At 57.2% G+C, this 13,421-nt stretch overlaps 1 protein-coding gene across 1 annotated transcript in view; it reads left to right on the forward strand.

Annotated features, from left to right (window-relative positions):
* Positions 1 to 13,421, forward strand: part of EEFSEC (eukaryotic elongation factor, selenocysteine-tRNA specific) — a 254,234-nt gene that overhangs the window by 204,504 nt on the left and 36,309 nt on the right. Inside the window, exon 6 of the mRNA XM_047743216.1 lies at positions 3,073 to 3,229. Within this exon, the coding sequence (XP_047599172.1) occupies positions 3,073 to 3,229 (157 nt within the window). The remainder of the gene's footprint in view (positions 1 to 3,072; positions 3,230 to 13,421) is intronic.

Here is a 13,421-nt window from a genome sequence, read left to right on the forward strand (position 1 = left end):
ACCTGTCGTGGTTCAGGGCCACATGAGAGAGAACTCCTGGTCCGTCCAGTGAGGGACACAGGCCAACTACCTGTGATGAGACAGAGCGGTCAGGCCTTGGGACAGAAGGTGGCTGCCGTGTGGGGAGGCTGTCTGAGAAGAGCTCATCCAAGCTGAGCCTGGAAAAACTGCTTGGGGTCTGGGGCAGGTATAGAGTTGGGAAGGGGGTGGGGGAATGTAAACGTGTTCTTTAGGTTCACCGCCTTGATGATGGTCATGGTTTCATGGGTAGCTGTGTATCTCAAATTATCAAGTTTTACCTAAAATGTGCACATGCTGTTATGTATCAATTATGCCTCAATGAAGTGTTAAAAATGAAAGCCCACAGGCAGGACTGAGCATTGCACATGTGCCGACGATCACAGTTAAGCATGTGTTCAACTTTGACTTAGACATTCAAGGAGTGCACAGAGAGTAAGTGCTGTTTACATGCGGGAAATGCGGCTGTGGAGAGCAGAGACCTGTCTCTGCTTTCACAGAGCTGGGTCCTGTTTGGGAAGAATAAACGAGTAACAGATAAAGCTCTGGTGTCATCTCAGGGAACGATCTGTGCTCTGAAGACAGACAGGACCAGGACATGCCAAGGAGCGAGGGCCAGGGTGCAGGGGGACACAGGCATGAAGGCCTTGACTGGGGCCCTTGCTGGGCTCCAGGGGCCTGCCCAAGATGGGGACCCCCTGTCTGCCAGTGAGCAGTCCAAAGGCAGTGGGGTGGAGGGAGAATATAACTACCTCCAGAAGGAGATGCACGAGCCCCTTGAGGCAGGAGCTTTGATTTGTCCTCGGTGACATAGCTGGGTGCAGGGTAGGCTCTCCATAAGTATTTGTAGGGAGAAAGGAAGGAAGGACATTCTGAATTTGGGGTGAATTCTCTGCCTGGATTGCCCATTGGGTCCCTCGGGTGCCTTTTATGAGATGATTCTCTAGGTAGGTCTTAAGCTCCTCGTGCAAGGACTGTGTCTTTTGTCACTTCTCAGCCAGCCATGATGCTGGGGACAGGGCTTGTGTCTCAGCTGGCTCTGTCTCATGGGCCAGCAAAGGCCTGGAACCCACCCATCCTGCCCAGAGTGCCCTGGGGCATCCCAGCAGCCCCAGACCTGCCTGCTTCTCCAGCTTGGGGAGGGGGCGGTGGTCGGTGCAGCCTCACTCTTCCTGAATGCTGCAGCACAGGCTTTGCAGAAGCCCGCCGCGCTTGGCTTTGCGCTTCCGCTGCGCCGCCGGCCCTGGCAACTACAGTTCTCTCAGGTCTCGCCTTGAACCGCCCTGAAGTAGTAATGAAAACCCCTTGTAGACAGGAGTGCTCGAGGGCTCAGTGGGGTCCTCCCTAAATGCCTCTGTCTTAGGCTGGGGTGCCCCGAGGCAGTCTCTTTCTCCTAAAGACAGGCGGCCTCTCTGCAGCACAGGCTAAGCTTGGGACAGGAAGTGGCCCTGAGCTGCTCTGGCCACGGGGAGCATGGAATGGCTAGGCCGGAGCCATCGGGTCTGTTCAGCTAAACATCCTGGGCCCCTGCAGTAACCCGGGCTAGGCTGCCAAAGGTGAGAGGCAGCCCTGCCTCCCGGCCTCCGGCCAGGCTGGGAATGGAGCTCCACGTGCAGGCCACTCTGGTGGGTGTGGAGACAGGACTCCTGGGAGCCGGGAAGCCCGGGAAAGCATTTGGGGCTGGTGACATCTGCTTGCCCTCGCTCCCCGTGGCCTGCAGGTCACGGCTTCCTTCATTTCACCCAGCAGCGCCCATAGATGGGGCAGAGCCCACAGCAAGCCAGCCCAGAGGGGAGCTCTGCTGGATCCGAGTCCTGAAGGACGAGGAGGAGTTCATGTGTGGGAAGGAGATTGGTGAATTATAAAGGGCTGTGCGAGTGGAAATGATTATTCTTATCGTTATTTGTATCCGATTCATCCATCACCGGGGAGAGGAGGAATGCAAGTACCTTTTATCTGGTGCTATGAATCAAATAGAATAGGATATGTTTTTCTAAAAGGGTTTTAGGGTAAATGGGACAGTTTCTGCCTTTCAAAACAATCCATCTGGGGCCCTTGGCCAAACCTTGGTGTCTTGGGCTGAAGTGAGATGTTTCCGAGGTGGAGGAAGCCCAGCCCACGGGGGTCCCCCATGAGCCTCAGCCTCAGGAGGAAAGCATGTGGAGACAGCAGGTCCCACCGCCGGCAGCACTTCTGGTCTCCATGCTGCTCCCCAGGCTAGTGCCTGCTTAGGCTCAGCCCTGGTCCCCAGAAGTGCCCACGCTGGTGCACAGGGCCTGGAGAGCAGGAGGAAGCCACCCCCATTTCCCAGGGGCAGCCGTGTGGGAGCCAGCATGCCAGATGCCAGGTGGAGCATGGGTCCGCTCCAGAGTAGAAGCAAATCTCAGGATGGAGCTCTGTGTTAGCCCTTCTGAGGTCATCTGGGAGAGGAGCTAGTCTTTAATACCTAAGAGCATGTGTGCGCGCGCACACACATGCACACGCTCCCTTTCTCTCTCTTTTATGCAGAGGCCTGGCCCCTTCCTGGCACAGGCTCTGGAAAGGAGCCAGGCAGGGAAGGGGAGGCCAGCCACCTGGTTGCGGGGGGGCGGTCTTCAGGCCATGCCATCTACTATCAGGGGAGAGTGACACTTTAGCCTTCCCCATGCTCGGTGCCTGGGGAGAGGTTCAAGGGTGAGAGTCAGGTGCAGGCAGGACCATTGTGGATTCTGAGCTCCCTCTGCCCTGGGAGCTCTGTGACCTTGGATGGATGGCTGAAGTCTGCCATGCGGCAATTTTGCATCTGTAAAGTGAGGAAAGAGTGCCTCCCTCCCATTGCTGTGATGCTAAGTGTGATCCACATAATGTTTTCGGCCTGGCAGCAGCCAAGGCTCAGTGGAGGTCAGCGGCGGTGGTGATGGGGGCTGGTCACTGCATGGCTCCAGTGCGTTCCATCATCCAGGAGATGGGCAGATCACCCTCGGTGGGGTTGGGGGGTAGGGGGGTAGCAGCAGTGGACCTGGCCTCCTCCAGCACACACTGATGCTCTCTCTGGGGCCGGGTGTGTGGGGACAGGTGATGGATGACCACAGCGTGATTGGCCGCTCCCTGTTTAAAAAGGAGACCAACATCCAGCTCTTCGTGGGCCTCAAGGTGAACCTGTCCACTGGGGAGCTGGGAGTCATTGACAGCGCCTTCGGCCAGAGTGGCAAGTTCAAGATCCACATCCCTGGTGAGTGCAGTCCCTTCCTTCCACTGGCAGGTGCTGTGTGGGCAGGGAGAGATGGTGAAGACCATGCACAGACAGTGCCTCTTGACTTAGGATGCTCAGTTCGCCTGAGCTGATGCACAGGGCCCAGCCCTCTCAACATCATGGTCTCTGGTCTCAGGCTTGTGGCTAGAGAGCCAGGGCAGGTCCTGGGGGTGGGGGTAGGGGTCTGGTGTAGAGTCAGCCTCTGGTCTGAGCCAGGGTCAAGGTGTGAGTCTGAGCTCCTGCTCCATTGTAAACCATACAGGGGTGACCTTGGATGAGTGACCTGGCTTGTCTGTGAAAGGCAATACTGATCCTGATCCGGGAGGCGCTTTGGAGGGAGAGTTGGTGAGAGAGTCTGCTGGGGCCTGGCATGCTGCCCAATAGCCAGTACGGTTTCCCAGAATATGAGTTGCCACCTACTTTTTTGCCCGGTGGAGAACAATAGGAGCTGAGCCTCTATGCGATCTGACTTGGGGACTTGTCGGTGGTGGGGTCAAAGGTGTGCTTTTGCTCTTGGAAATAGAGCCCTGGGATCCCTTTAGTCCCTCCCTCCCTTCCATCACTACTGCACTCACCCCACACCCATCTTCTGGGGGTCCTGCCGCTCCAGGCAGGCTGCCACGGTTGTGGGAGGGGACAGGTGGGGACACATTCCGTGAATATCTACTGTACATTGCAGAAAAATAAAGCAGGGAGAGGGTGAGAAGCACTGCGTGTGCACCTCTGGACAGGGGCAATCAGGGAAGACCTCTCTGAGGAGATAACAGTTGAATAGGGCCCTGACCAAGGGGAAGGAACACGCCATAGAAGAGGCAACAAGTGCCAAGGCCCTGGGTTAAGAGTGAGTTTGGGTGTGCGTTTGAGGAACGGTTGTTTGGCACGAACTGGAAGGCGTGCGGGATGCCACTTTCCTTCACCAGCATCGTGTTAGGCCACTTCTCAAACACAGCAGAATTGAAGTCTACGGAGAAACTCTGACTTCACATCAGCATGTGGCCGTACTTTGCTTGTCTGCGGGACTCTGGGTTTTAGTCTGTGAGGGTTAGAAAGCCACGGGGAGGTTCAGATCAGGTCAGCAACATGCTGTGGGTGTGTAGCTCCTTGAGTGAAATCTCCAGGTCGGGTCGTGCCCTGGAATGCCGAGTCCTTCCGCAAGCCCAGAGTGTCATGTGTGGCAGTTGCTCTCTTGTGAGGAAGCGTAGCAGGCACCGGAAGCTTGTTTCCCCGCGACACTCAGATCTACTTTGACTGTACCCTGAGGCCTCTGTCAGGGTGGAGTTCAGCTCTGTCAAGATTGGAGATACTCCTTGCGGAAGGCAGAGTGGCCCACCCACAGGCTTCAGGCTCCTGTCCTTTCTTCTCCACTGCTCTGGTCATTACCTCAGCCAGACCAGGGTCCACAGTGCCCTGCTCTGGGTTCCAACGAGCACACACAAGGCATGAGCCCAGTGGGCCAAGGTCCTGGCCTCAGTTCCCAGGGTCCTGGGCCTGTACCTGTGGGGGCTTACTGAGAAGGAGGGGTACAGGACACTGGGAAGGCAGGAGGGGAGCTCCCTGGAGTTGGTGGGGGGCATGCCCCAGAATTTGCATCCCTCCCCCAGCTGGGGGAGCCTGCTGGTCCAGACAAGGGAACAAGAGCACTGTCTGTTGCCTTTTTGGGGGGTGCGTAGGATCATGCTGACATTGCCCTCAGCTCCCCTTCCTTTAGCCCAAGGCAAGCTCAGAGTTGAGGTGTCCCCAGAACAGGCCAGAGTACAAGAGGAGGCTTGTCTGGGGGCCCTGGGTGCTGGGGTAGGAGTGCGGGGAGGGAGACACAGTGCCGCTGCTTCAGTCAACTCAAGTTCACATTCCTTTGTTAGGTCAGTGTTGCCTTTTTAATAGGTCTGCTTCCTGTTTGTGGCTTTTAAGCTTTTTATTAAATATAACTGGTCAGATTCCTTCATCCCACCCACCCACTCCTCACCCCCTCCTGCTTGTCTTTTCCTGCCGATTCCTCCCGTGAAGAATTACTTTTAACCTTTTTGAAGTGCATTAATTGTGAGAGAATCTTCCGTGAACCTGAGACGCCCAGTGCCAGGGGGAGGAGGAAGAGCACTGCTGGCCGCAGGCTGGAAGGGCCAGGCCGAGGCCTGGGGCTTTGGCCCTGCAGGATCTAAGGCTCCCGGAGCAGGAGCAGCTCAGGGGAGCCTTCCCAGCCCACAGACTGTGGGTGGGGCTGGGGTCAAATGTGCCCTCTGGGCCTCAGTGCTAGCCCTATAGGACAGCACAGTGGGCAAGGCAGACTAAAGGTCATCTGGGTGTCCTCCTACCTGCCCTTACCCCCCAGGCCGCGGTTGCTCCCTGGGACCTCTCACTTCCAGGGACATGGTCACATGCCAACAGGGCCAAGCAGGTGTGGAAGAGACCCTGTTGAGCGAGTGGTGGGGACCGTGGTGGCCGGCTACTCAGGTCTCTTGCTGTAGGCCAAGAAATCTAATTTTATCTGATTTTATTTTCACGTAAACTTCCTGATTAAAAATGTAAAATCATCCAAACTAAACGACACATAACTTTGGGCTGGGTTTGGCCCATGCCGACTTGTAACTCATACTTGCATTTCAGGACCAACACTTACTTCCTCAGGTTCACGAGTCAAAGATGAACCATAAAATGGAAATGGCCACGGAGACAAGGGTCCTGACACTAAGCCCATGGCTGCCACCAGAAGATAGTGTCTGAAATCAGAGGGGCTAAAGGAATAGCCCCATCCTGATACCCAAGGAGCTGACCCAGAAAGTCTTGGTGGGGGTGGGGCTCAAGGTTAGGAAGCCCCGCATTTACACAGCTGCTCCCGTCAGGAAAGCGGCCTCTGCTTGTAAGTCCTGGGGGCGCTGGGCGGCCTTGCAAGATGAACTAGGAGCCCATTGCGTGCCTTGCTACAGAGAAAGAGTGGCTGGAGGACTTTGCAGGCAGAGCTGAGGTTCCTCCCTAGGATCCCGCCCAGGGCACAGTGTCTCTGCTTCCCAAGTGCTGGGCGCCACATTGTGGAGCCAGGTCTGGTGGCCTCCATCTTCTGGCCTCCATCCCAAGTGGGCCTGGGGACCAGAGGGGCTGAGCAGCTGGCCCTTCCCTGCCTGCCCGGCCAGCCCCAAGAAAGGGGTCAGGGCTTCAGGGAGCTGGACGCCATGGGGTCCATGTGGGGGTGGAGAACCCTCCCCCAATGTGGGGTGGCTTAGCCTGGGCTGCCATTGCTCACCCTGGCGAGTGCTTTCCTGCAGTTCCCATCCTCCACTCCACACCAGCATCCCAGCCCCACATGCCCCACTCTGCAAGGGAAATGAGCTCCTTGATGACTTCCTGCCAGAGAAGACTCGAGGGCAGGAAGGCACTCGTCCCTCATAACAGCCACGAGCCACTTCTTGCCAACTCTAGGGGAGAAGTGAACATGCGCCTGCAATTTTGTCTTCCAGAACGATGCCTCAGAAACCTAGAGTCACCAAGTAGTTTGATATGTGTACCCTGGTTGGACGTAGCAAGCTTTTTGAGTGACCCATCTCCCATCAGGGGCTCCTAGGCCTGCCAGCTGCGGGGGGCAGATTGGATGTAGTCTGGCCTAGTAGCACAGGTGGGGATGGCCTGCAGTGTCCGTGTCACTGGAAAGCCCTAGGCCCCAAGAACCACTGGTGTGACGTGTGCATCACTGCCTCGAGTCAGGTGACCGCACAAATCCCCGGTGAAACTGACCGAGTCACGGAGCTCCAAACAGACGCACCTTGGAAAAGCCTGAGCTGCGGTTACTGAGAACCACAGCTGCTGGTGGCCACGGCGAGGACCTCGTCCTCTCCCTGGGCCTGTCCTGCCCGCCGCATCCCACACTCCTCGTACCAGTCAAGAAATTGACCTTGCTGTGAGGCAGCCAGGCCCTTAGTCAAGCCCAGGAACAGAGGTCTTGGACCCCACCAGCTGGCACTCAGGATTCTCAGATTTGGTGATCTTTAACACCCTTCCTACTTCTACTAATCACAACTGAACAGACTCTACAGATAGAAGAGGAAAAGAAAAAAAAGAAATGTACGGAGTTGTACTCGTGGTAAGAACCCAGCAGGAGCTTCTGCATACTGCCCTTCAGGAGGAACACCGCTCAGGAGCCATGACAGCTGTCTGAGGGGGGCCCTGTGAAGCCCCAGGAAGCCTGGCACCCATGGCACTGGAGGATCGCCATTTCACAGATGAGGACACTGAGGCCTGGAGGTTAAGCAATGAACTTACCCAGCGTTACATAGCAGGATGAGTCAATGGGATTGAACCCAGATTGCCCCACTGCCGACCACTCTGCCCACGACTCTCCCTAAGCCCTGGCTCCTCACCTGCAAGGCTGGTGGGGAGGTAAGAATGCAGCTGGGTTCCTCAGGCTGTGTGGGAGGAGGGAACTGTTGTAGCCATTCTGCTGGGTGGGGCCTCTAGCAGAGGGTCTGAGAGATGCGACGGGCAGGCTGCCCTGTGGCCCCGTGGCAGAGCAGTTGCATGTCTGGAGAACCATGGCCTGTTTGCCTCCAACTGGTGTTCTGAGGAGGGTCCCTAGGCCATCCGGGCTTCAGCTTCTGCCCCCTGAAACCACTTCCAGGTGTTCACGGCTTTCGGTGTCCCATCCCAGTCCAAACCAAAGGGGATCGTTTTCCATACTGCTTGCACACATGAATAAATGAAGTGTATTCAGGGGAATGGGCTGGACTGGAATGAACAAACAAGTGAACTCAGACCTTTGGGGGCCAAGGAGCCTGGTGCCTGGTGTGCTGTGGGCCTCCCCAGAAACATCTCCGAAGCAGGCAGGTGCTAGCGTCGTCAGACCCCTTCAGCACGGCCATCTCCTTGTGAAATGGCTTTGGGCATTCTAGGTTCTTCAAAACAACTTGAAAGGGAGGGTGCCAGTCCGTCCAGCTCTGCAGACTCCAGTGGATGCTCAGGGCTGGGGAGGCAGAGACCATCTCCCCTATGAGAGAGACAAAGGCACAGACCAACAGTTTGTAGTCAGCATGGTGGGTGTCCGTAGGGGCACGGGGCCAGGAACAGGGTTGGGAGAATGGCCGTCCCAAGAGAGAGAAAGGGCAGACTTCCCAGAGGAGTTGCTGTCCAAGCAGGGATTGGGAGGAAAGAGGAGAAGGAGGTGTGTGGAAAGAGCTGGAATCAGATATGTATTCTCTGGAATCCTGTGGCCAGTGGGAGAAGCCATCCATGGGTGGGGAGGGCAGGCCCCAGCCCTGGCTGCCTGCTCTGGGCTCCATTTTCTATGCCTCTACTATGGCTGTGGGAATGCTCCCCTCACCTCCGAGGGCCTCATTCCTCCCTCCCTGCCCGGACCACTCTGCAGGCCCGAAGGTACACCTGATTCCAGACCCCACTTCGTGCCCCTCTCTGGCACTGCCCAGGGTACTCGTGCAGGAGGAGGCCAGGGCCGAAAGGACAGATCCTCTCCATTTAACCTGGCTCTAACCCCATTCTGCGGATGGGGAAACTGAGGCCCCTTGCTCACAGCAACACAACTAGAAAGAGCCCTGAGTCACTGCCTGCCTCTTCAGTCCCCGGGGAGACTCACAGTGGCTACCAGGAACCAGGGGTGCAGAGGCCCTACCGGCTCTTTTCTCAGAAGCTCCTCCCCAGCACTCCGTTCAGGCAGACCGCCCTAGCGCCCGTGTGCTGAAACAGCCTCCCCTTTGTGTCCCCAGGCTCCGGGGACAGCCCCGCACCTCTGTTCGTCTGTCTCTCATCAGCTGTTTATCAGGCTCTTCAGGTGCCCAGCCCACTCCACGTCCCGGAATGTGGCAGAGGGCAAGGAGGTTCTGAGCACTGGCTGGGGAGGGAGAGTCATGAGGTACTCCATCTCGGCCTGGGCACCCCACGGGGCAGCACCACATCTTCCTCCACACAGACTCTCAGCATCCAGCTCCGCCCAAGAGGGTGGGTGGACCAGGCCAGGGCTGGAAGGGTCCCTTGGTACAGCACAGGGCCTGGCCTGCAGAGACAGGCAGCCCCTGGGGGGGGAAGGGGCAGGCCATCCCTACCTAGAGCTTCAGCTCCCGGTGCCAACACCACGAGTGATTCTGATTTCCAAACAGGCAGTGGGGATTAGATCACTAAACTCGGCCTGCAGTATCTGGCCAGTGACAGGGGCTTTGTGAATGGTAGCTGGGGTTGTGTGTTGCTTTCACCCACCAGGCACCTGCCCTTACCTGGGTTCCCACATGCCCACCGAGGGGTCCCTGACCCCACAGCAGAACAGGGAGAGTTACCATCTTTCAAGCTGAGATTGGCTCGACTGCCAGGACCCCTCCCATTTATTGACCCTGGAATGCACTTTGCATTTGGTCAAAAGCAAGGATTATACATTTCCCTTCCGATTGAATGCAGAATCCCAGGTGTCCCCCTTGGCCTGATCAGGTGATTGGTGAAACACTAGACACATGGCTTCTAAGAGCTGTCTAGGGTGTTGTCTGAAGCTGGATGGGCCAGCAGCCAGAGGGAGTGGGGCTGCCTGGGGATGCTGTAGCCTGAGGACCCGCAGCAGGGATAGTAGCCATCCAGGCAGACGGCGGGTAGGCTGCACGGTGGGGAAGATGCCGGCAGTGGCACAGACAGTGGCTGGTCTGGAGCCTGTCACTCTGCACCGGGAAGCGCCCCACGTCGATAGACTGCCCCATCCTCTGCTGGCTGCTGAGCCCAGGGAGGCAGGCCCGGCTGCACCTGCATTTTACGAAGGAGGGACCCAGACCAGTATGGAGCCCACGCGGCTTGCCTGAGGTCGGATGGCAGGAGGAGGAGGCCTGGGGCCGAGTGCACCAGTGGCCAGAGCACACACTGAGCCACAGCACACCTCACCAGCCAAGCTAGAGATGGCTGGCCAGGCGGGATGCGCAGTCACCTGGCATGAGTGCACACCTCCTCTGTCTGGTTCTTTACTCTTACCTTCTCTGCCCCAGCAGCAGTTCTGGGCTCTGGGCACACAGGCTCCGAGAAGACACGGACCTGCTCTGGGAGCTCACAGTTGATCGTTCATCTATTCAGCGATGAGTGTTTGAGTCCCTCTTATGTGTCATCCCTGTGCCAGGCTCTCGAAGGACCCCAGTGAGCAAAAAGCCCGCGTGACCCCTTTCTCATGAGGTCTGCGGTGTGGTTAGGTGTGGGAGCCTTATGGGCTGCTATCCTAAATACCACAGGCTGGGCGGCTTAAATTAAGAACACTGAGTGTCTCGGTTCTCGAGGCTAGAAGTCTGGGATCAAGGTGTTGGAGGGGCTGATTTCTTCAGCGGCTCTGCGTCTTGGCTCGCTGATGGCGGTCTTCTCCCTGTCTCTTCACCTGGCTGCATATCTCTATCCTAATTCCCTTTTCTCATAAGGACACTGATCAGATTGGATTAGGACATACCCTTATGACCTCATTTTACCTTAATCACCCCTTTAAAGCCCCTGTCTCCAAATACAGTCAAATCCTGAGGTGCATGGGGTTAGGACCTCAAGGTGTGATTCTGGGGGACATAATGCAGCCCATTACATTTGGGAGACGAATGGGTCTCCCAAACATTTGTAATTTGGCAGCCGTCCCCAAGCTGTGCAAGGAAGGGGTATGGTGCTGGGAAAGCATAGAGCAACACTGATGAAGTCTGGGGTCACGAAGGCTTCCTGTGGTGGTCGTACGGTATGGGGCCCCAGAGGGTGAGTGGGAGCCCTTTGAGCTGTGTGGGGCAGTATCCCCAGCAAGGAGGGGCCCAAGTGGAGCTCTGAGGCAGAAGATATCAGCATCTTCAAGGATAACTGGGCCCAGGAAACTGGCAAGGGATGGGAGGTGGGGGCATGGGCAGGCAGGGGCCACCACGTGGGGTCTGGCAAACCCCACAAGGCTGTTCATCTCTACCCTAAGGCAGAGAGGAGTTGTTAGAGGGCCCATGGTGGGATGTAATGTCAGATTTCCATTGCCAGAGATCCCTTGATGCGGCATATGAAAGGTCATCTTCCTGCCAACCCTAGGAAGGAGTACCCCCATGTCACAGCTGAGGCTCGAAGAGCCATGCCCCACCCCACTCCACTCCCACCCACACACATGCTCTTCCCAGGCCCCAGGCTGCATGCACAAATGTGTGTTAGAAGCCTGGACAGCAGGCAAGCAGAAGGGACCCTGCGGTGATGCTGAGGCTTGCCTGTCCTAGGCAGATGCAAAGGGGCATGGGGCCGTGGGGGGTCTGCCCCCGAAGGGCATGAGCAAGCTGAGCAGATGCAGGGAGATGGCATCAGAGATATGGCCAGGCACCATGGGAGGAGGAATTCGGGTCTACGGGAAGCCACCAGAGGCGGGTCTCAAGTGAAAGTCTGACTTGATTCGATTTGCATGTTTAAGTGATGCCTCTGGCTACCCTCAAGAGAATAGTTCAAGGAGGGCCACGGGGAAAGCAGCGAGGCAGAAGTCTGTAGCGGTACACAGTGATGGTAAGGCCTGTGTCACATGCATGGGAATCCAGAAAGGCTTCCCAGAGGAGGAGATACTGGAGCAGAAGGTAGACCCCATCAGTGGACTTCCCCAGGCCAACCACAAGGAAAGGGGAAGGCGGTGCTCAGAAGCCTGAGTGTTCAGGTGCCTTTGAGGATTGTAGCAGGAAGGGCCACAAGCCAGCGCCACCGAGGGCCTCATAGGCCAGCCCTGGCTTGTGGAGTGAGCCCTGCTGTGCTCACTCCAAGCCATTCCTGCCTCCCCTAGAGAGGAACCTTGGGACCATACAGGGTCCCCACTAAGTGCCTCACCTGCAGGCTTGACTCCACAGCTCTTGGCATGCCCCCCCACCTCAACTCAGGATGTCACAGAGGTGTTCTCACCACATCCAGAAGGATGGGCACAGGTCTGCATGCAGCAGAAAGGTAGCTCTCCAGCCCCGCTGCCCAGGCATTCCTGCTGGCCTTGAGTGTAGGCACAGGCATGTACCTGGACCCCCAGCGTGCATTCTTACCCCGCAAGACAGAGCCCTGACCTCTTCCCACGGGCCCAGCTCACAGACATTGCAAGACGGTGGCGCCCCAGGCCAGTCCTCAGCCCTGAGTCCAGGAGCTGGGACCAGCTGCTTGCTTATGTCCCTGCTGAACGATATGGAAAGAGAGGCAAAGCCTTGGAAACGAGGCCCCAAGACAAGCTCAGCAGCAGGGCTGGAACTGTGCCCGTCACCTGCCCAGCCATACCCCTGGCTCTATCAGGCACTCAACAAAGCCAGTGTGACGGGAAGACTCCCTTGTCCAGCGCCTCACCCGGTCAGGAAGGCAGGCGGCCCAGCACCGGCTGCTCTCCCACGGGCCCACCCTGCTGGAGCTGGCTGGCACTTCAGGTGAGCTCTGGAAACAGGGGAGTTAGAGCTGGGCCTCCAGTGGCCTGCATCTGTGGGCCTGGTGGCCCCTCATCACTCTATTAGCTGGGAGAGTGGGGCCTCCAGGACTGGCCTCGGCTCAGGTTTCATGCAATTTAAAGTGTGTGCGTAGGGCCTTGCTGCCCTTGGGCCGGGCCAGGACAGTGCCACCACTCAGCCCAGCCCCTGCTCCCATCTCCAGCTATAGCGGGTTATGGCAGATGGTGCCAGAAGTGCCTCCTGTATGAATGAGAATTGATGAAGTTTTCCACCTTGTGTTTTTAAGAAAGAAGCGTTTAAGCATCAGCCATCCATGTTCTAGATACAGGAGCCCCGGAGGGGAAGTTATTTGGGGCAGCCACTGTTTGCCCTGGATGAATGCGGCTCTAGTGATCCAATCTTGGGGTGCCATGAGACTTAGGCCAGTGTACAGAGATGCCCGGATCTGCCTGCCATTGCTGGCACCCAGGCCTGGAAACGCAGGCCCTTCCAGGTGGGGGCTGTGAGGCTGACACTGCCCCATCGCAGGGACGGACACCACTCGACTCCATGTCAATGTTGCTGGACTGCAGCACAGCCACAGAGTGATCAGATCTTCCCAGATTCCCAGAGTTTGCAAGAGAGACTGAGGATCTGGGTTTTACATGGGGCCATCATTTCTAGCCTCTGTTGGGGCCAGGTCCCTGATGTGCTGCCTCTCCTTCCTCCCGCAGCCCCCACCCCTTTCCCTGAAGGGTCCAGTGAGCTCAGAGGAGCTAGATGACCCGCCCAGCAGACCCTGGAGTCCCCAGACAGAAGTGGGCATGTCTCATGGT

Source organism: Lutra lutra, chromosome 1 (assembly GCF_902655055.1).
Source record: "Lutra lutra chromosome 1, mLutLut1.2, whole genome shotgun sequence".
NCBI lineage: Eukaryota > Metazoa > Chordata > Mammalia > Carnivora > Mustelidae > Lutra > Lutra lutra.